Source organism: Vigna angularis, chromosome 4 (assembly GCF_016808095.1).
Source record: "Vigna angularis cultivar LongXiaoDou No.4 chromosome 4, ASM1680809v1, whole genome shotgun sequence".
NCBI lineage: Eukaryota > Viridiplantae > Streptophyta > Magnoliopsida > Fabales > Fabaceae > Vigna > Vigna angularis.
The window spans coordinates 32,993,062-33,016,017 of NC_068973.1; the positions used below are offsets into that span (position 1 = coordinate 32,993,062).

Sequence of the window (22,956 nt, forward strand, 5' to 3'; positions counted from 1 at the left end):
AAAATATTTAAGAAGTGAAATACAAGAAATTTTCAAGGAGCAAAAGGTAGAAAAGAACTTACTAGGTATGTTAGATGTAACGGGCTTAGGCCCATCTCTTTCTTTTGTATTTTCTTATCTATAAGTGCATAACCCTGTGTGTTCTACACACATTAGGAATTTAGCCTATTCCTCTCTCTCTCTCTCTCATTCTAAGAGTATCTAGAGCTAGGTTTAATTCTTGCCTCCATTCGATGAACTTCAACAATGCTAAATGTTTTTCTGAAAATTGTTTATTGTCATTTCTGGCATTGTTTGTAGTTTCTTTTTCAACCATTGTAGCCATTGTGCCTCGACCATTGTGATAGTCCAAGATAAGCAACCACCAAGCTGCAAATATTGAGGCGGTCGAAGCTGTGACACGCCTGCATGCACCACCCCAACTCTCGTTGCCACCGTTGTCACTTCCCACAACAACCACCAAGGTTAGACTCGTCTCTGCATTCTTTTTCGGGATTTGTAACTTTCATCTTAATTAGAGTTTGTTGGATTTTATTTTTATTTTTTAGGGTTGTTTCTCTTTCCTGGTAAGTACTTTCTCTCTCTACAATTATCTAATCCTTCAACTACATCTCCATCTATCAAGTCACTATCCTAGTTGTATGTGATCCTCTTGTTGTGACTAGTGTACCTACATATCCCTCGCCTCCACCAACTCTTTATGTGTACCATTGATAGGATATGGAGAGTCTATGAGAAAAAGAGAAGAGGGAATGAGGAGGTAAGGAGAGTTAATGAAGCCTAACTGTTTTGACAGTTAGGGGGCGGAAAAAAGATCTCTTATAAAGAGCTGGGCTATTCTTTGTAATAGTTAGTTTTTGAACATTCATTGCATAGACAGGACTCTTTTATCCTGTGGAGGGGGAATTAGGCTCCCTTGGAGGTTTTGGGTTGTCCAGACTAAAGAGATTAATACAGAATACTCTGTTTTGCTATCTTTCTTGTTGTTTGGTGTGTGTTAGTGTTGTGTTTAGATAGGTTTCATACTCATAAACCTATCAACCATGGTCATCAAACTCCCTATCGTCCACCATATGACTATCTTCTAGTGCCAATTGTTGCATCCCTTCCGATTCTAACACTTGAATCTGGTCTTCCCATTGTCCACTGTAAAGGTATATGCTCTATCCGTAATCCCTCTCCCCATAGTATTGGTTTGAGTTATCATAGGTTATCTCCACCAATTTATATTTGTCTTTTGTCTATTTCTTCTGTGTCAATTCCAAAATCTGCAGGTGATGCCTTACCCCATCCTGACCAGTGTCAAACCACACTTGATGAAATATGTACTCTTTAGAATAATGCAATTTAGGAACTTGTTCCTTTACCTTCTAAGAAATCTATTGTTGGTTGTAGGTGGATTTTTGCTATCAAAGTTCGCCTAGTGACCAAAGGTTATACATAAAGTTTTGGGTTTGACTATGGTGACACTTTTTCTCTAGTTGCAAAGATGGCCTCTGTTCGCTTAATCATAGTCATGGGTGCTTTTCGACTTTGGTCTCTTTATCAACTGAATGTAGAAAGTGTTTTTTTTAATAGTGATTAGCAAGAAGAAATTTATATGAAGGAACCTCCAAATTTTGTTGTTCAGGATGAGTCTTCTAGTGTATATTGTCTCTACACATCATTATATAGCCTCAAGAAGTTTCCTAGGGCTTGGTTTGGCAAATTTGATATGACTCGCATTGAGGCAGAACGTTTAGTATTTTATCATTGTTAGATATAGTGGGCTTAGGCCCATCTCTTTGTATTTTCTTATCTATAAATGCATAACCTTATGTGATCTATACACATTAGGGATTCGACCTATGCCATTCTCTCTTTTATTTTAATAATAGTCACTCGAGTTCTCATTGTATCAATCTAGTAATATATGTTGATGATATTGTACTTATAGGCACCATGACATCTCACAGATAAAGGAACACCTTTGTCACCACTTTCAAACCAAACAACTTGGCAAACTCAAATATTTCTTAGGGTTAGGGTAGCACATCCAGCAATGGAATTGTTATTTCTCAAAGGAAGTATCCATTGGATATTTTGGAGGAAACCAGGGGAGCCAATTGAACTATCTTACAATTACTTGTCCTAACATTTTCTTTGTAGTAAGTGTCGCGAGTCAATTTGTTAATTCTCTAAATGCAAATCATTGGGATGTTGTCATTATATTAAAGTACATTAAAGGTTCTCCTAGACAAAGTTTGTTATATGGACACAACAATCATAATAAAGTTATATGTTATTTAGATGATAATTGGGCAAGCTCTCCTTTAGATAGGAGATTCACTTCTGTAGTGGCAGATCTTCAAAAAATATTGAGATTGATGGCCGTTGTATTCAAGAGAAGATTGTACCTAGAGAAATCAAGATTTTGTTAATTCTAATTGTTAGAAGTCCCACATCGACTAGAAATAAAGCCAATTCATAGTTTATAATTGGGTGCAAACCTACAAGCCGGTTTTGTGGAATTGAGTTAGGTTTAAAGTCCACTTCTAATATGGTATCAGAGTCATGGTTAGAGCCTATCCTAGCGAGTTCTAAGTGGGCATTCTATTCTTCTATTCCACCCGCTATCGGGCCGTTATTGGACCACCCAATTTCTACTATCACGCACGAGATGTCTATACCTCGGCGTGAAGGGGCTGTGTTAGAAGTCCCACATCGACCAGAAATAAGGCCAATTCATAGTTTATAATTGGGTGCAAACCTCACCCTACAAGCCGGTTTTGTGGGGTTGAGTTAGGCTTAAAGTCCACTTCTAATACTAATGATCAACTAGTAGATGTTTTTACTAAATCATTACGAGAACCTAGAATTGATTATGTTTGTAACAAGCTTGGTACATACGATTTATATGTACCAACTTGAGGGAAGTGTTAGATGTAATGGGCTTAGGCCAATCTCTTTGTATTTTCTTATTTATAACAGCATAACCCCATGTGCTCTACACACATGAGGGATTCAGCCTATGCCTCTCTCTCTCATTCTAACAAGGTACTAAAAGAATTACTAGAGTGTGCCACCAAAGCAGTGTTGCTAGTAAATTGGCAAGTAGGTAGATCAACTAGTAGTGTAGAAGTGTGAGCAATATTAGGTGAACAAGAGGGTTTCCCATGCAGCTTCCAACACTTATGAATTGTCTATCCAGTGTGGTAACAATGTTTTTTGGATGATTTTCAGAATTACCCATGCGAAGTTTCCATAATTATTACTCAGTGATGCAAAGGTAGTATTGTCCTCTGCAGGTGAAGTTTGTGTCTCTGTGTTTATTTCCTGAGAATACGGAGGAGTGTGGAAGTTGTAGAAGGGTTCACTGGTGATCCCAAAATCTGATCACAGGTAGCAACATACTCCCAAGTGCTTCTACTTGGTTGTTTTAGTCAAAATTTCACATGGAGGACATCAGTAAAAATCACTGCAACATTATAATCAAAAGAGGAACCTTCACAGTCTATGAAAAATCAAGCCTGTTAGATGTTAAGATGTGTGTTTCTGTTAATTGGGCTTAGTCCATTCTGTATTAAGGGCATTGGCCCATATCTTACATTATAAATTGTTGGAAGTCCCACATCGACTAGAGATAAGGCCAAATTATAATATATAAGTGAGATGCAAACCTCACCTTACAAGCCGGTTTTGTGGGATTGAGTTAGGCTTAAAAACCCACTTTCTAATATGGTATCAGAACCAGGTTAGAGCCTATCCTAGCGAGTTCTAAGTGGGCATTCTATTCTTCTATTCCACCCGCTATCGGGCCGTTATCGGACCACCCAATTTCTACTATCACACACGAGATGTCTATTTCTCGGCATGAAGGGGGTGTGTTGGAAGTCCCACATTGACTAGAGATAAGGCCAAATTATAATATATAAGTGAGATGAAAACCTCACCTTACAAGCCGGTTTTGTGGGGTTGAGTTAGGCTTAAAAACCCACTTTCTAATATAAATAAACTATCCTATGTGTATGCAAAAGACACAAGGGATATTTTCTCCCAATCTTCTCTATTTCTCACATGGTATCAGAGCCATGGTTAAAGCCTATCCTAGCGAGTTCTAAGTGGACATTCAATTCTTCTATTTCACCTGCTATCGGGCCGTTATCGGACCACCCAATTTCTACTATCACGCACGAGATGTCTATACCTCGGCGTGAAGTGGGTGTGTTGGAAGTCCCACATCGACTAGAGATAAGGCCAATTTATAATATATAAGTGAGATGCAAACCTCACCTTACAAGCCGGTTTTGTGGGGTTTAGTTAGGCTTAAAGTCCACTACTTTCCTATTTTCCAATCATTTTTCAATGAAATAAAAACACAGTTTGGGGTTTCTATTCAAAATTTACGCAGTGATAATGGCCGTGAATACCTTTCTCAACCGTTTAAACATTTTATGGCTTCTCATGGCATTCTTCACCAAACCTCATGTGCTTATACCCCTCAACAAAATGGGGTGGCTGAGCGCAAGAATAAACACCTTATTGAAACAACTCGTACTCTTCTAATTCATGGTCAAGTACCCTCACGTTTTTGGGGTGATGCAGTTCTCACGGCATGTTATCTTATAAACCGCATGCCATCTTCCGTCCTAGATAACAAAATCCCTCATTCTATCTTATTTCCTCAAGACCTCTACATCCATTACCTCTTAGAGTTTTTGGGTCTACATGTTTTGTTCATGATTTTAGTCTTGGTCTTGATAAGTTATGTCCTAGGTCTCACAAATGTGTCTTCTTAGGATTTCTACGGTCACAAAAGGGCTATAAGTGTTTTTACCCTTCCCTCATTCACCACCCATTTTGTCTCCTCCTTCTTTAGACTCTCATTCACCACAGGATCGTCCTTCACCATCACCCCTTCAGGTTTATAGTCGCCGCAATTGTCTCCCTCATGACTCACTTCCAGTGCCGCCTCCTATGCCTCCTCCGGCTCTAGCAAATGAGTATGATCTGCCTATTGCCCTCCGTAAAGGTATACGCTCTACCCGTAACCCTTCCCCCCATTATACTGTTCTTAGTTACCACAGATTATCTCCATTTTTTTATACATGTCTCTCCTCTATTTCTTCTGTGTCAATTCTCAAGTCGGTGGGTGATACCTTAACTCATCCTGGCTGGCGTCAAGCTATGCTGGATGAATTAAGTGCTTTACAGAAAAGTGGAATTTGGGAGCTTGTCCAATTACCACCTGGAAAGTCTGTTGTTGGTTACAAGTGGGTGTATGCTATCAAGGTTGGCCCTGATGGCACTATTGATCGTCTGAAAGCTCGATTGGTTGCCAAAGGCTACACACAGATTTTTGGTTTGGATTATGGTGATACTTTTTCTCCAGTGGCAAAAATGACCTCTGTTCGCCTATTCATTGCCATGGCCGCTCTTCGCCAATGGCCTCTTCACCAACTTGATGTCAAAAATGCTTTCCTTAATGGTGATTTGCATGAAGAAATTTATATGGAGCAACCGCCTGGCTTTGTTGCTCAGGGGGAGTCATCTGGATTGGTATGTCGTCTTCGCAAATCCTTATATGGCCTAAAACAGTCTCCTCGGGCCTGGTTTGGTAAATTCAGCTGTGTTGTTCAACAATTTGGTCTGTCTCGCAGTGAAGCGGATCATTCAGTGTTCTATCGCCACTCAAGTGCTGGATGTATCTACTTAATAGTGTATGTCGATGATATTGTTCTCACAGGAAGCGACTATCTTGGCATCTCTCAGATGAAAGAACACCTTTGTCATCATTTTCAAACCAAAGATCTTGGCAAACTCCGGTACTTTTTGGGTATTGAAGTAGCACAATCTAACACCGGTATTGTCATATCTCAGAGGAAGTATGTGTTAGACATCTTGGAGGAAACAGGGTTAATGAACTCTAAATCTGTTGAGACACCTATGGATCCTAACATCAAACTCCTACCAAATCAGGGGGAGCCTTTCTCAGATCCTGAACGGTACAGAAGATTAGTTGGTAAATTAAACTATCTTACTGTTACACGTCCTGACATTTCCTTCGCAATTAGTGTGGTGAGTCAATTCCTAAACTCCTCATGTGAAGACCATTGGGATGCGTATGTTCGCATACTGAAGTATATTAAAGGATCACCTGGAAAAGGTTTGCTATATGGTCCTAACAACGATACAAAAATCGTTTGCTATTCAGATGCTGATTGGGCTGGTTCCCCTTCTGATAGGAGGTCTACTTCTGGATATTGTGTCTCTATTGGTGGCAACCTGATATCTTGGAAAAGTAAGAAGCAAAGTGTTGTGGCAAGGTCCAGCGCAGAAGCAGAATATAAAGCTATGGCATCAGCTACTTGCGAGCTTGTGTGGCTTAAACTATTACTTAGTGAATTGTGAAATTTGGAGATGTCACTCACATGACACTTATATGTGATAATCAAGCTACTCTCCATATTAGCTCTAACCCTGTCTTTCATGAGAGAACCAAGCACATTGAAGTTGATTGTCATTTTATTCGAGAAAAAATCATATCCGGAGATATCAAGACTGAGTTCGTTAACTCAAGCAACCAGTTGACAGACATATTCACTAAGTCCTTACAAGGACCTAGAATTGATTATCTTTGTAACAAGCTTGGAACATATGATTTATATGCTCCAGCTTGAGGGGGAGTATTAAATGTTAAGATGTGTGTTTCTGTTAATTGGGCTCAGCCCATTCTGTATTAAGGGCATTGACCCATATCTTACATTATAAATAAACTACCCTATATGTATACAAAAGACACAAGGGATATTTTCTCCCAATCTTCTCTATTTCTCACAAAGCCAAAAGGTCTAGAGAGGGTTACCGAAAGGGTTGGCAACTTAGCTATCCTGTATGATAGGTCTCCTCCCCAGAAAAGGGTACACATGTTCATCTGGTGTGCAAGTGAGAAACACTTACCATTGAGAGACAATGCATGAGAATGCACGTGGAGATGATTAAAAGTGGGATTACAAGTTTTGAAAATTAAAACTGCAGTATTTTCCAGAGGATGCTAACTCAGGTTGCGGAGGCATAGCCTTTAAAAGAGGTCAGCAATAGGGAAACGGGACATATAGTAGTTGTGAGTTGTACTGTTCATCTGATAATGTCTTGATAGAAAGGATCCAAAAAACAGATCCTAAATTAGTGATACCATATCGAAAGAATTTATCTCAATGTTGTGCATTGCATGTCCACGCATACATGTTATATATAATGACATATTAGAGTACAATATAATCTGTCAAAATTCCTTCTTATGTATAATTGCATGTTAGAATACAATAGAAATCAGTAAAAAATACACAAGAATAAATCAAATCCCTTAATTGTAGAGACTGATCTCTGATTTCTAGCAATATCGATTTCCATAGTTCACAAGTAATCAATGCGCCACGTAATAAATACAGTATTGGATATTTTCACATAGTACAACAATGATCATAATGACTATGCAAGTATGGCTCTAGGCAAAAAAATCTATATATCACCTCATCGAGTATGAAAGATAACAAAAGGTAACTGGATTAAGGAATGCATGCCACTCTTCAGCATATTAGGAATCCTATCCGAACCATTATACATACCTGCAACGCAGCTCACCACATCCTTGTGCTGTCGGATACTCTGTACCAATCTGCCATCACTTAAGGATATAACCTGAAAACTGTTTTCCCAATTACCACATGATATTAAGAAATTCTCAGAGGGTGTCTGCATTGTTGCAAAACATTGAGCTCCAAGTTCAACGTTTTCAGGCACAGGAATCCCAATTTTGCGAGGAGAAAGAATGTCAGATCCACCAACTCCAAAGAATGGATCCTGCTGAAAATTAGAGATTGTTTCATTACTCTTGAAACCAAACATAACTTTAATAAAAAAGTCCTACTTTTTTCAGTGTCTAATGACACCAAGCCTAACCTGGGAACCAGAAAATGTAAAATTTCCACCAGACTGCAGCTGAGTTGTCAACCACATCTTAACAGACAAGTTGAGACCCTCGTTTACTATGACAATATTTGTATCCATCAGACTAACATACAGTAAAGCAGATGGACATTGACTTGCATTACATACAATGGAAGTCAAACTGATAGAATCAGGAGCAAAGTACAGAGGATGCGCAATTGGAATAGGTGGCCCTCTTCTTGGGTGCTTCTTGCGAAATATCTGGATTGGAGTCTGACCAAAGTTGGCTATCTGGTCTTCAATAGCTGCTCTTTGCAAATCATCTTCCATTGTTTCAAGATCAACAGCACCTTCATAAGTCAAATAGTAGAAGATGTTCGCTGCCTATAATCCAATGTTAAAATTTTAACAACCCAACTAAACAGAATAATTTAGTTTTTCCAATTTTAATTTACTTCTGATTGCCATAAAATTTGTTTATCATGATATACCTCTACTGCAGGTTTTCCACGTTGCTTGTAACCAAATACCAAATCTATCCAGTGGTGAAGATTTGAGCTAACATACTCACTTTCAAGGGCCTCCCGATTTCTCCTAATGAATTCTTCAGGTGAACCCTGTGCAAATAATTTATAAATATTTGGCTTGTATTGTTCTGTTTGATGTAAATATTTCAGAATTAAAAAGATATAATAGTAACAGAAACATGCATTAAAGAGGGTTAATAATAGCTTCATCTTGCAGTGCAAGAAGAGAACAAAAGAAAAAAAGATTTAAACATCTAATATACTAGCACGTAGATATATAATATTGTATGTCCAAATCTAGCACTTAACTAAATACCATATATCCAAATCTGTCCCAAGAAATGATTAGTTAGCAAATTGACAACTCCAGTGCGGTGAACCTGTTAGCAATTTAATACTATGGGAAATACTTTGTAATGACAGAACTTTCAGAAATGATAGTCAAAAAGAAGTAACATGTTTACAGAACCAAACTGTATATTTTAATTATTGTTGTTGTCATTATGATCACTTTATTTTACATGTTTTGAGTTGAACATGTTCTAATGACAATTTTAGATAGAAAGGCACAGCTCAATCTGATCACATATGATTAATAAGATAACATACACTAAGAACAACATCACCCAAAAAACGCTAAGCAACCTCACCATGGATTAAAATTGTACAAGTTGTTTCAACAAGATATCTATTCCTGCCTTCGGTCAACCCAATTTATTGAGGTGTATAAGCACAAAGTTTGATTAAGAATGTCATGAGAAACAATAATTTTTTTTAAAGAACATGAAAAGTACTCACAAACATTATCACTATGCAAAGTTTGAATAGAAGATTCAAATTTTTAATTTCATTCTAAAAGGATTAAAATAAAGAAAACAATTCAAAACGATTTCCTTTTCCTAATTTTTCATATTTTTTGGGTCTCATGTAAAAAAATGACAAATGTTCAAGATTTGTTACATGTTCAACAACCTCATTAAGAGAAAATCAAACATTTTCCCAGAGTTGGGATAATGTAATGCATAGTGTCATTCAAGACAGCCAAATTTGAAGGATTCTTTGCTGAAGAAGTTCTTGTTGATTAATTGTAAAGTGCTATATGCAAAGGTAAGCTTTAAAAGGATGTCATATCTTTTTTTTTTTTTACTTTTTTGGGTGGTTAGAATTTCTATAATCTTTGAAAGTATGAATTCCAAATCTCTCTTCTATCACTTGTATATAAATTTGGCTGATAAATAAAAAAACTTGTATATAATTTTTATAGCAAATTTGAACAGGATTATTCATCTCAAATCTTTTTGGTGCAAGCTTCCAGTATGTGCTGAAGCTGTTTAAAATTTCATTTGTAGGGTTAGGGTTCAGGGAATAAGTGGAATTTTTGCTAATATTGATAATCTAAACCAAAACAAATAATACTGATCACCTTTCAGGTTTTTGAATTCAAAATATAAAATCCAATAAACCTTGATGAGGAAACACGACGGAGGTAGTTGGGAGAGGGGAGTCATCACAAATAGACATTGTATAATTCTCATCATACCATGTATAATAAACATGTTTCAATCTCAGGTAAGATGGTTATATAAAAGATACATATCAATAATTACATTAGGTCCATTTGCTGTGCTTATCAGAAAAGTGACTGTAAAGGCTGAAGAAAAATGCATAAAACTGCCTGGAATTGCTTCAAAAAAGCAGTTTTCTTTTTAATTTTTTATGCTTCTTTTTAATTAAATTTTCCCAAACATGAAAAAATTGCTAATAAGTGATTATTTTATTAAAATAAAGTACTTTTTTCTATAAAAAGGTTAGCACAAACAGACCTACTGTTTGGGCATTTAGTTAGTTTTACAAAATTTATGTACCTTAGCCCAGGGAGGCAGCCCAACATCCAGAATAGGTTCACCATCCTGTTTAACTCCGAAATGATAAGAGTTTGAATTGACAAGAAACTCTGGCATGTAAAAGAATTCAGGTATTAACTCCTTCACATCACTAGTATTTGTAAGGCAATTTCTGTAGGTGCTCTCAACGCTTTGAAAAAGACGGTCAGCGTGATCAAATTTACCACCCTGACAACAATGATCACGCATAAGAAAAATTAATCATGATATGCAGCAAATATAGAAAGCCAATACAAAGCAATTGACAAAACAGGCAGAAGGAAAAGAATGTAGCCATTGTCTGTCATAATTAAGCACCAAGAAAAAAAAAGATTCATACTAAAAGGGCATACGCAAGTCACTGTAAATAGGGGATTATTGGGATAAAAGTATCCCAAAATCTCCATTGTAATTGGAAAAAGATATCCCTAGAATCTTCACATTCATTCCATCATATTTTATTTCCCTTTTTAAGAGGATGTGATTGTTACAAATAGAGGAATTGAAAATGTAATTAGCATTATCGTTATTACTGTGAGAAATAGAGAAGATTGGGAAAAAATATTTCTTGTGTCTTTTGCATACACATAAGGTAGTTTATTTATAATATAAGATATGGATCAATGCCCTTAATACAGAATGGGCTAACACACATCTTAACATCTAACACTCCCCCTCAAGCTGGAGCATATAAATCATATGTTCCAAGCTTGTTACAAAGATAATCAATTCTAGGTCCTTGTAAGGACTTAGTGAATATGTCTGTCAACTGGTTGCTTGAGTTAACGAACTCAGTCTTGATATCTCCGAATATGATTTTTTCTCGAATAAAATGACAATCAACTTCAATGTGTTTGGTTCTCTCATGGAAGACAGGGTTAGAGCTAATATGAAGAGCAGCTTGATTATCACATATAAGTGTCATGTGAGTGACATCTCCAAATTTCAATTCACTAAGTAATTGTTTAAGCCACACAAGCTCCCAAGTAGCTGATGCCATAGCTCTATATTCTGCTTCTGCGCTGGACCTTGCCACAACACTTTGCTTCTTACTTTTCCAAGATATCAGGTTGCCACCAATAGAGACACAATATCCAGAAGTAGACCTCCTATCAGAAGGGGAACCAGCCCAATCAGCATCTGAATAGCAAACGATTTTTGTATCGTTGTTGGGACCATATAGCAAACCTTTTCCAGGTGATCCTTTAATATACTTCAGTATGCGAACAACTGCATCCCAATGGTCTTCACATGGGGAGTTTAGAAATTGACTCACCACGTTAATTGTGAAGGAAATGTCAGGACGTGTAACAGTAAGATAGTTTAATTTACCAACTAATCTTCTGTACCATTCAGGATCTGAGAAAGGCTCCCCCTGATTTGGTAGGAGTTTGATGTTAGGATCCATAGGTGTCTCAACAGATTTAGAGTTCATTAACCCTGTTTCCTCCAAGATGTCTAACACATACTTCCTCTGAGATATGACAATACCGGTGTTAGATTGTGCTACTTCAATACCCAAAAAGTACCGGAGTTTGCCAAGATCTTTGGTTTGAAAATGATGACAAAGGTGTTCTTTCATCTGAGAGATGCCAAGATAGTCGCTTCTTGTGAGAACAATATCATCGACATACACTATTAAGTAGATACATCCAGCACTTGAGTGGCGATAGAACACTGAATGATCCGCTTCACTGCGAGACAGACCAAATTGTTGAACAACACAGCTGAATTTACCAAACCAGGCCCGAGGAGACTATTTTAGGCCATATAAGGATTTGCGAAGACGACATACCAATCCAGATGACTCCCCCTGAGCAACAAAGCCAGGCGGTTGCTCCATATAAATTTCTTCATGCAAATCACCATTAAGGAAAGCATTTTTGAAATCAAGTTGGTGAAGAGGCCATTGGCGAAGAGCGGCCATGGCAATGAATAGGCGAATAGAGGTCATTTTTGCCACTGGAGAAAAAGTATCACCATAATCCAAACCAAAAATCTGTGTGTAGCCTTTGGCAACCAGTCGAGCTTTCAGACGATCAATAGTGCCATCAGGGTCAACCTTGATATCATACACCCTCCTGCAACCAACAACAGACTTTCCAGATGGTAATTGGACAAGCTCCCAAGTTCCACTTTTCTGTAAAGCACTTAATTCATCCAGCATAGCTTGACGCCAGCAAGGATGAGTTAAGGCATCACCCACAGACTTGGGAATTGACACAGAAGAAATGGAGGAGAGACATGTATAAAAAAAATGGAGATAATCTGTGGTAACTAAGAACAGTATAATGGGGGGAAGGGTTACGGGTAGAGCGTATACCTTTACGGAGGGCAATAGGCAGATCAGACTCATTTGCTGGAGCCGGAGGAGACACAGGAGGCGGCACTGGAAGTGAGTCACGAGGGAGACAATTGCGGCGACTATAAACCTGAAGGGGTGGTGGTGAAGGACGATCCTGTGGTGAATGAGAGTCTAAAGAAAGAGACAAAATGGGTGGAGCATCACCAGGAGGATCACAGAAAATAGGAATATCAACAGTAGCAGGTGGAGGTACAAAACTAGAAAATAGATGTGAAAAGTAAAAAGAAAATTCATCAAAAGTGACATCAGCAGAGATAAAATGACGATTGAGGGAAGGGAAAAAACACTTATAGCCCTTTTGTGACCGTGGAAATCCTAAGAAGACACATTTGTGAGACCTAGGACATAACTTATCAAGACCAGGACTAAAATCATGAACAAAACATGTAGACCCAAAAACTCTAAGAGGTAATGGATGTAGAGGGTCTTGAGGAAGTAAGATAGAATGAGGGATTTTGTTATCTAGGACGGAAGATGGCAGCGGTTTATAAGATAACATGCCGTGAGAACTGCATCACCCCAAAAACGTGAGGGTACTTGACCATGAATTAGAAGAGTACGAGTTGTTTCAATAAGGTGTTTATTCTTGCGCTCAGCCACCCCATTTTGTTGAGGGGTATAAGCACATGAGGTTTGGTGAAGAATGCCATGAGAAGCCATAAAATGTTTAAACGGTTGAGAAAGGTATTCACCGCCATTATCACTGCGTAAATTTCGAATAGAAACCCCAAACTGTGTTTTTATTTCATTGAAAAATAGGAAAAACATCAGAACGATTCTTCATTAAAAACAACCAAGTACATCTGGAATAGTCATCAATAAAAGTAACAAAATACTAGAAACCTAAAGTGGACTTAACACGACTAGGTCCCCAAATGTCAGAATGAACCAATGAAAAGGGGGACGACGCCCGTTGTGAGACACTACGAGGAAAGGAACTACGAGTATGCTTTCCTAATTGACAAGACTCACACGACAAACTTGATAATTTTGACAACCTCGGGACAAGTTGTTGTAGTTTGGCAAGACTAGGATGACCTAACTGAGCATGAAGAAGGGATGGTGACTCCATGATTACGCCAACATGTGGAGAAGGGCGGAGATGGTATAGGCCATGAGACTCACATCCTGTGTCAATCATGTGTTTCGAACTCCGGTCCTGCAACCAAACAGAATCTTTAGTAAATGAAATAACACAGTTAAGGGTACAAGTTAGACGACTTATGAACAATAAGTTGAAGGGAGACCCAGGAACATAAAGTACATGATCAATAGATATGGACGGAAAAATATCAACAGTACCAACACCATGAGATGAGACTCTAGACCCATCAGCCATTGTTACCAAGGGTAAATTATCCGGACATGACAAGGAAGAAAACAAGGACTTGTTACCAGTGATATGATCGGTGGCGCCTGAGTCAAGGACCCAAGGTCCGAGGGAGTGAAAGTGAGTCAAACCAACAAAAGGTGTACCTGTACGTGCAACAGATGCAGATGTAGTGGAACTAGAGTGCTGACGATCCTCATACCATCTGAGAAATTCGTTAAAGATTGCAGGTTTTTCTACGGTATTAAATGAAGTAGGATGGTCTGCAGACGGTGATCGGGGAGATGGATCAGAATTACCCATTGCTACAGGTCGAGGAGGACGCCCATGAAGCGGATAACATCGATCAATTTTGTGGCCTAACTTGCCACAGTGGTCACATTTTGGACGTCCTTTACTTGGCTTGCGAGACCGACTTTGATCATCACGTTGGATAGCCATAACTGAGGAATCATCAATATGAGGAGATGTCTCAGTGATTGGTTTGCTCGGTATACGCAAAAGAGCAAAACAAGTAGTAGTAAAGTTGGGTATGCAGGAGAACCCAAAATCTGATCACGGACATGAGAGACATTATCAGAGAGTCCGTATAATGCCAACAACATGAAGAACTTTGATCGTTGTTCCAGTTCTTCAGTAGGAGTGGAAGTATGAGGTAATATATCATTAAAATCATGAAGGGCATGAATTTTACCCAAATATTCTGCCATGGGACCATGATTGCACGGACCAATAACAGTTAATAGGTCCTGACAAACACCATAAAGGCGTTCAGTGTCATTTGTGTATAACAACTTCGCTTGTGCCCATACTTCTAAACATGTTTCATATGATCGAAACATTTGATTCAGTGAGGAGTGAATGGTGGACTTTATAACAATGCATAACTGAGCATCAATTTTCATCCAGCAGGAAGTGTCATCTGTGGTAGCAGTAGTCACATTTTGAGTAAGGTGATCTAAGTACCCCTGACTCTTCAACCAAAGTTTGATGTCGGACGCCCATGTTGCATGATTTGTGCCATCTAACTTGTCAATGGACAAGTGTACATTCACATAATTGGTGTATATTGAGGGATCAGAAGATGAGCCACCAACAGAGGTGTTTGTAGACAAGGAAGATGCCATGGAGAAGGAGAAACCCTAAAAATCCAAAGTGCTCTGATTGACGCAACGACCACAGATCCAGAAAGAGGACGAGGAGGCGATCACGGCGGTTCTGATCGGCGACGGAACTCTCCGGCGACGCGCCGGCACGCGCGGCGGGAAGCGGCAGCGTCGACGACTGTGGCGGCGACGCGTGGAAGCGCGTGGGTGGTCCGTTCGCCGCAATCTTTGTACCACGGTGGTCGCCCGGCCGAGACGATTCCGATGGTGTGGTCGTTAGTCGATTCTGGAACTCCGGCGACGGTGGCGGCGGCGGTTGCGGCGGTGACAGCGATGACGAAGACAGCGATGGCGGCGGCAGCGGCGATGATGTGTGCTGGAGACCGTGGAGTTGGTTGGAACTAATCCTATGCTCTAGATACCATGTGAGAAATAGAGAAGATTGGGAGAAAATATCCCTTGTGTCTTTTGCATACACATAGGGTAGTTTATTTATAATGTAAGATATGGGCCAATGCCCTTAATACAGAATGGGCCGAGCCCAATTAACAGAAACACACATCTTAACATCTAACAATTACTAATATATTTATGTATTCCCTCTCATTATTCAAGTTGATTCCAAAGCTCTTGATATTAAAGGCTCTATTTCGGCTGCCACTGCCATACTTAAAGATAGTGGAGGGACAAAAAGGTGTCTCTCATATTGACGATCACAACAACAACAATTACGTCACCAATAAAAAATGTCACGCACCACCATCATCAGCGCAGCTCATGGATAATGCTCCAACTACAAACACCCCCACCGCCACAAACAAGGTCACAGACCCTTTGAGTCCATCCCAAGTTTCCTTTTTTTTCTTCAATGGCTGAGGCAATAATCCTAATGATCTTATAAATGTGGTGGGTCCCTACTGATTTGATGGCAAAAGTTATTGGAAGTGGAGCTAGTACCTTTGAAGGATTCTAACATGCCAATCAAGATCAAACTATAACAGTGGAGGATCAGGATCAAATGACACTAATTTTGAGATTTGGAATAATTAAGATTCATTTATCATGAGTTGGATGTGAAATTCCATGGTTCCCAAGATAAGCCAAAATTATATTTTATTCCTCAGTTAAAGAAGTCTAGATGACTTAAACAATACCTCGTCTTTGAAAAAGGATTTTGTTGCCTATCACCTTGAAAGTACAATGTTTAATACTACACAGGGTCCTTTCTCTATATCACATAATAAACTGAGTGCCAATAATTGAAGATGTGCAAATTAGAAGCCACGTATTAAAGTTGTTGAAAGAGTAAGCATTTTTAAATTCCTGTATGGTTTAAAGGACGACAGTACATTGATTGCAAGACATTTGTGACTATACTAAAAGTAGTAGGCAATAAAATTTAAAATAGGTTGTTAGTTGTGATACCTGCAGATTACGGTGAAGAGATGTAAAGGGCTCTAATCTAAGAAGGTAATAAAGCACAATGCCCATACTTGAGTAATGAGACCCATAGTAGAAACTGCATCAATAGACAAACACTAATACATTAGACAAAGTTATCTATCTTATATACGCAATAAAAAAAGGATCACTAAAGTTCTTAGATCAAAACAGACCAATTACCTGGGTATATCAGGATCACAAAAATTACGGTATCTATCTTCAAATACCTAAATATAAGAAGCATACAATAAGAATGATAATAATAATGATAATAGATCAAACTGACTTATATTTTAAACATTAACCTCAAATCGTTTTGTATCAAGTGCTCCAACAGGCTTTGAGAGATCTCGAAATGTAGATGACTTGTTAAAATCAAGAACCTCTGATGAGTGGTCAGCCAAGACCCAAGGAAAAACGGGATATTGGGTCAAATCATTGTAAGATCTTCCAGCAAGTGTGTTTAGAATCATTAAATACTCAAAGTTTGTTATTTCCCTCCTCCTCCAGTTTTCTCTGGCAGTTTCTGCCATTTCCTGTGCCACTCGCCGATCAACAAAACTTATAGATCCACTTTTATCCCTTCCACTTCCCTTGGGAATTGAATATTCGTTTCTTGTAGTAACTATCAAGTTTCCTATATCTTTTGCATCCTTCATGGATGCAAAGTTTAAAAACACAGGGGCAACTGAATCGCTAAAGAAAATCTCTATGGCAGTGTATCTGAGCAAATACCGCGTCCAATGAACAGCTTTTATCTAATAAGATCATAACCAGACAAAGAATCATCCAAAAGAAAAGGAAAAAATAGATAATCAATATTCAACAAGTATAATGCAATAGAACATGCAAAGAAAATGAAACCAGCAAACCAACCTTGGCAACACTCCATCTTCGATGCCGTTTAACACATCTCATAAGTTTAATAGATCCATTTCCATTTATCAGTTCTGCATGACCAACTGCTGTTCCCTTTTGGGGATCCATACCAGAAACATGCCACTTATATGATCTATGTTTTACATCAGACTTGGTGAGATCAGAATTAATTGAGGCATCGAAGTTTTTAAAAACAGATGACCCACCAGTACCCTCTACCAAAAATTGAGCAGAGAAATGTAAAACATTTTTCATCACTGCCAAATGACCAGCTAATTTTCTCTTTGGGGTCACAAGAACACAAGGAATTGAAACAAGCACCTGAAAATCGAAATTAGGCATGATATCAGCAACAGTGTTTCAGACAACCTATCAATACAAAGAGACCATATTCCTTCCTACCACATACCTCACTAACTTCTGTTTCAGGAGAAGAGGAAGTATCTTTTCGTTCTTGCACAATATCCTTTCTGTCACTGATATCTTTTGTTAAGTCTGAGGATTGGCATTCTGAATGATCACCGGGAGTCTTCTGTCCACTTATATCAGTAGTGGCTTCATTTGTGTCTGAAGTTCCCTCATCAGTTATTTTTCTTATCCCTTTCAGTAAGAGCTGCTTCATTTGGTCAGGTATAGTAACCACAAAACCATGATTACTCTCATTAACAGGAGTAGCAACCCCACTACCAGTGGCAGAAAGAGGACTACACAGATTTTCATCAAAATGATAATTTTGCCTTAGTTTTGGCCTGCGTCGCCATGTGTCTTCTATCTTATCAAGTTTCCAGTGTGTTACAACAGTATTTGGGAAAGGTTTAGCAGACCATGGACCCCTCTCATCAATTAAGGAACGAAACATGTGTATCCATTTTTCCTGTATAAAAGCAACCCTATTTTTTAACAAGCATACTGATTAAATTTAACATCTTTTATAAGAAAAAGCAGGGTTAACAAATGCGTAAATGAAAAACAATGAATATTATGCCTACAGCGACATTTTGCTGCTTTTCCTCAGAAGTCAGCTGGAATTCAGCTATTCTGCTATCATCTGAAGCAATAACAGAGTTCAAGCTGCTTTGTATATCATCTTCAAAAACTTTCTTGCAGCTAAATTCTCCCGAGGAGTTTTCATCTATTCTAGAACGAAGTTCCTGTATCTGCTGGGAGCGGTCCATATTAGATGTCTTAATATATTTAGCCTCATCATTGACCTGCAAAGTTTAAGGCATCAGATGACAACAAAATGCCTCGTGCAACAAAACATTCATTAACCATAGCCAAAGTAATCACTCATATTTAAGATGACTTCATGGATCAATGGTATAGAATGGAAAGAAACTAATAGGTAATATAAAATTTAAAATTGATCAGTAGATTAACAAGTATGAACACATTGTATGCATCGTTTGACCAAAGGTTTTCAAATGCATTTCAGTTCCTGGAATGACCTTAATTAGTTTATAACTGATAGTCATCAAATAAGTTGAATGCTGATAACTTAATATACGATATATTTCTTGCAAAACCAATGGGTTAATTTTGAACCCATAGCTTAGAAATGTCTTGTGCATTAACACACTTTTTAAATCATTGGAAACACAAACACATAATCAACAACTTATATAAAATTCTATCAATGAATTTGACAACACCCGCTCCCCTAAAAAAAGAGAGAAAAAAGTATCAAAGAAATTGATGTAAGTATTTGACAATATATTTTCAGACATACCGCTGTCAGAACTCGATCCTTTTGTATTATATTTTGAATAGATGATGAATCTTTTGAATTGTAGCTAGGATCCGAGGCATCGTCTCGGCTAGCAAGGCTAGTAGCAAGCATTGATTTTCCAATATTGACCGTCTCCCGTATCAAATGTGATAAAAGATGGAAACGAACACCGTCATCCAATGTTCCATACTGTGTCCTAACAAAAAGCAGTGTCCTACAAACATCCAAACCAGAAGTTAATTTTTAATATCGTAACCAGAGAAATCACTTTGAGTCTGCTTTTTGTAGAATTTTGTGGCCAGAAACACCCTGCGGCATTACAATCAGCAGGAAATATATCTTGTTGAGGTCAAAATTCCCAATTGGAAAAATCTTCCTCCCATGAAAAAACACATACTTCAATTGTGTGTTAGGGGTGAAAAGGCTATAAACATGATGTAAGTATTCAGTAGAAATGTTACCAGATAATAAGTTGCAGCCTGCTTTTGCTTTGCTCGTCATCAGCATTTAAAAGGCAAGGTAAAAGTGAGATAAACTGGTGAACACACCGTGATGCCCTTTCCAAAGAAGACTTACACAAATACAGAATAACAAGGCGATAAATAATTCTAGGACACCTCTCCCCTCGTAAAACCATAGCTTTATCAACACTTTTGTTAGGCTTTGCAGTCAAAGCAGTACCAATCCCTCCCGCTACAACAACTGCAGCCACTTCAGCAGCAGGAATGTTTAAGGACTCAACCAAACCACGTGCCCTTTGACCAAGAGACGGTCCAACCAATGCTGATGATTTAGCTAACATATTGCTGGATCCTTTACCATTCATCTTGCCAATAACAACCCACAATTTGTCATAAAGATTCCACCACTTTTCCTCCATTGTATCATCTTTTGGTATTGGCTGATTAGAATTCTGTGATTTACTGAAAGCGTACAGAATCCAATTGTAAAAGTACTTTACATCATGCATGAACTAAATATTCGTTTTCATTGGGCAAATAGTGCCAAGGGGAAACAAAGATCTGCATTTTCATACCTAGATGTTTGAACGTCAGCTTCTTCTATCAATACTTCTTTTAAGGCAGTACTGTACTCCTTGTGTTGTTCCATTTCCAAATCAACATGAAAATCGAAGTCACTTCCAAGAAACTGTAAAAAAAAAATAGAACTCTTCTAAAACATGTTAAATGGATTACAAACATCAGTTGTACTTTGAAATCAAAGTACGATATGTTACCTCTATACTATTATACAAATGAAAATTTCATTCTGCAGGCTGAAAGGTTTTATAGAATAGTATCTTTAGATGTATATATATGATAATGAGGTTTGGAGAAAAATTGATTTTACTTTATTTCTTAGCTTCAAACATACAGGGAGAAGAATCCATCGTTATTTTCAGGACTTGTCCATAAAACCTCATTCATTGTCAAACATTTTTTGTGATGGTGCACTTGTGACTCCCAATGTGCAGTTGATTACCTAGCTTTCATACGACTGTTCTTCTGTTTCCATATTTATATGCTAGTATGTTAATCGCAGTTTCAAGAAATATGCCCAATTTTGGATTATGTCACACTGATTTCATTTTTTTTCACAATGCTTTTGTAAGGAAATTCCACCCGCCACGCATAATATAAAATCAAATTTATTAAAACAATGAATAATTCAAACAAAAAGGAAATTGCAGGCAAACCCTTTACCGGGAGTTCTTCATCAATTTCAGAGATCAGCATCTCATCAATCAATCTCAGAAGGTATAGCGTATTGTCTCGACAGGGTTGTGAAATGAAAATACTGTCAACAGCAGCTGATAGCTCTACTAGATTCTGAATCAAATCCTCATATATATCACGAAGAAAACATCTATATGAATGGCCACCCTACAACGATTAAAAATAAGATATTGTAACCATCATTACACATTCTTGCATCATTAAAATAAATAATGTAAAGGTGTAGTGAGATTCTCAACGTACTTTCTCAAAGTGCATAAGAAGGAAATTGACTGTCTCTTCCATCTGTTGCCAGCCACCTTTTACAGAATGCAAATAGTGACTGAGAACAAGGGAATACAAATTCCGCACCAAGTGCAGCTCATCCCTTTCATTGTCACCTTTATCAGATAATTTGGCATTATAATCTTTTAACACATCAAGCCTCAGAGATGATGTTAACCAAGCATTCCACCCATATTCCTATTAACAATATTATCAATTAGAAAACAGTTTTTCACCTATTAACAATCAAGAGGACCTTTCAGAAAACATACCATAAAAGCTTCAATATTTGAAGCATTTGAATCAAGAAGGTCAAGTAAATCTTTTATTACTTTCATTCTTGCGGGTGCATTTTTACAGCCAGACAGATATCTGAAAATCAGAGGTAGCATTTGAGGAAGTAAAAAATGACTACCCTTGCTCCTCACCCTCTCCAAGGGGTTATGTCTTTGTAAAACCTGTAAAGAAGAACTTCCATTAGAATTGGCAGTGAGTGACCATAAATAAGAATCATAATGACTAAGGGCTGGCTAGGAAGAAACTTCTCCATGAGCACTTTAAAAGATAAAATACGAAGAAAAAATTAAATTACCTTGTACATAATTTGAAGACCAGATTTTGGAGAATCTAATAGGAAATAGCTTCAACAATTTAGATCATGCTGGAACTAATTTTAGCTTATGGACAAGTTAAGTTCATTTTTTTCTTCTCATTTTGCTAAAAGTAACTTTCTTTGCCACTTAATTCACTTGAACTCATTATCAGGCACACAATTTAATCCTTGAAATACTGTTTTGCAAATGTCAGAACTAACAGAAAAAATGAGGGATCTACATGTCCTATACCTGTTTAGGGCTAGCACCACCAAGAAGAACATCAAATAAAGTGGCACATAGAATGTCAGTCTGTGGAAAGCAGAACAGTCTATCAGATATAGCTGAGAAGATTGGTTGCATTCGGATTTTCCTTTGGCTATCGGAAATAGATCTGGGTCTTCCCATTGGGAGGTTAAAGAATCTTGACCCCTTCTTCTCCACTGGAAGGCCAACCAAAAGCCTTCCTATGAACTGTAAGCTCAACAATCTAATAGATTCAGATCCCCTAGGACAAACCAAAAATCATGAGCACTCGTAAGAACCAAATATATATTAACTGATTTCATAGAACTATTTGTTTAACCTTCAATCTACATGTTAATGTACAAACTGAAACTTTAGACATAACTTTCATAGGTTCTTCATAGAAAAAATGAACATTTTGTTTTCTTAGAAAAAGAACTTTATTGAGGTAGAAAAGTGCCAAGGATATTGTTGTTTGCAAATGTTAAGAAGTGAACTTTAAGTATAATTAAACCTTACAAAACTAGCTTGTAAGACGAGGATTGTACCTACTTATTTACTCTAAACTAGCCTAATCACTAGTCAATGTGGAACTTCCAACACAACCACCTCATACCATGGTATGATAATAGCCCGATAATTAGTTTTTTCTCTAGTTGATGTGAGACTTCCAAAAACAAATATCCGAAATGCAAGTTTTCCAGCAAGATTAACTTAATTTTTACAAGAGGATGAACTCAACAAGAAAAAGAATGGAAAAGGGACAATAAGCATAGTAATTTGTCTCCAGTTTAGAAGAAATTAATTTCTCTCTTATTCAGTCTCATTACGTACATACATACATATATACATATATATATATATATATATATATATATATATATATATACATACATACATTGATTGGATCAGTTAGGAAACAAGCC

At 37.7% G+C, this 22,956-nt stretch overlaps 2 protein-coding genes across 13 annotated transcripts in view; both read right to left on the reverse strand.

The window, feature by feature from the left end:
- The window catches only part of LOC108330556 (BEACH domain-containing protein B), a 53,395-nt gene that overhangs the window by 3,977 nt on the left and 26,462 nt on the right, over nucleotides 1-22,956 (reverse strand). For 9 of the 12 annotated variants that reach the window (XM_052875860.1, XM_052875861.1, XM_052875865.1 and 6 more), the window contains 17 exons: nucleotides 22,037-22,292; nucleotides 21,464-21,649; nucleotides 21,171-21,389; nucleotides 20,895-21,074; nucleotides 20,228-20,340; nucleotides 19,653-20,114; nucleotides 19,192-19,405; nucleotides 18,452-18,673; nucleotides 17,872-18,336; nucleotides 17,460-17,783; nucleotides 16,889-17,341; nucleotides 16,764-16,810; nucleotides 16,566-16,659; nucleotides 10,322-10,528; nucleotides 8,421-8,546; nucleotides 7,942-8,313; nucleotides 7,608-7,845 (listed from right to left, as the gene is read on the reverse strand). In XM_052875860.1, coding sequence (XP_052731820.1) covers nucleotides 7,608-7,845; nucleotides 7,942-8,313; nucleotides 8,421-8,546; nucleotides 10,322-10,528; nucleotides 16,566-16,659; nucleotides 16,764-16,810; nucleotides 16,889-17,341; nucleotides 17,460-17,783; nucleotides 17,872-18,336; nucleotides 18,452-18,673; nucleotides 19,192-19,405; nucleotides 19,653-20,114; nucleotides 20,228-20,340; nucleotides 20,895-21,074; nucleotides 21,171-21,389; nucleotides 21,464-21,649; nucleotides 22,037-22,292 — 4,178 coding nt within the window. Of the gene's footprint in view, nucleotides 1-7,607; nucleotides 7,846-7,941; nucleotides 8,314-8,420; nucleotides 8,547-10,321; nucleotides 10,529-13,416; nucleotides 13,864-16,565; nucleotides 16,660-16,763; nucleotides 16,811-16,888; nucleotides 17,342-17,459; nucleotides 17,784-17,871; nucleotides 18,337-18,451; nucleotides 18,674-19,191; nucleotides 19,406-19,652; nucleotides 20,115-20,227; nucleotides 20,341-20,894; nucleotides 21,075-21,170; nucleotides 21,390-21,463; nucleotides 21,650-22,036; nucleotides 22,293-22,956 lie in introns of those variants that run through there. The other 3 variants (XM_052875867.1, XM_052875864.1, XM_052875868.1) reach the window with 3 other exon arrangements.
- Nucleotides 12,302-13,203, reverse strand: LOC128196107 (uncharacterized). The gene is made up of 2 exons (XM_052875871.1): nucleotides 12,663-13,203; nucleotides 12,302-12,420 (listed from the first exon to the last, which is right to left on the reverse strand). Exons 1-2 carry the CDS (start codon nucleotides 13,201-13,203, stop codon nucleotides 12,371-12,373), a joined length of 591 nt encoding a protein of 196 aa, XP_052731831.1. The 3' UTR covers nucleotides 12,302-12,370.

What these genes read in the sequence shown, in the direction of transcription:
- LOC128196107 (XM_052875871.1), bottom strand. Translation starts at nt 13,203, where the DNA reads ATGTTATCTTATAAACCGCTGCCATCTTCCGTCCTAGATAACAAAATC. An exon ending in GCCTATTGCCCTCCGTAAAG is followed by an intron (nt 12,421 to 12,662) that starts GTATACGCTCTA and finishes TGTTGGTTGCAG; the next exon opens with GAGGGTGTATGATATCAAGG.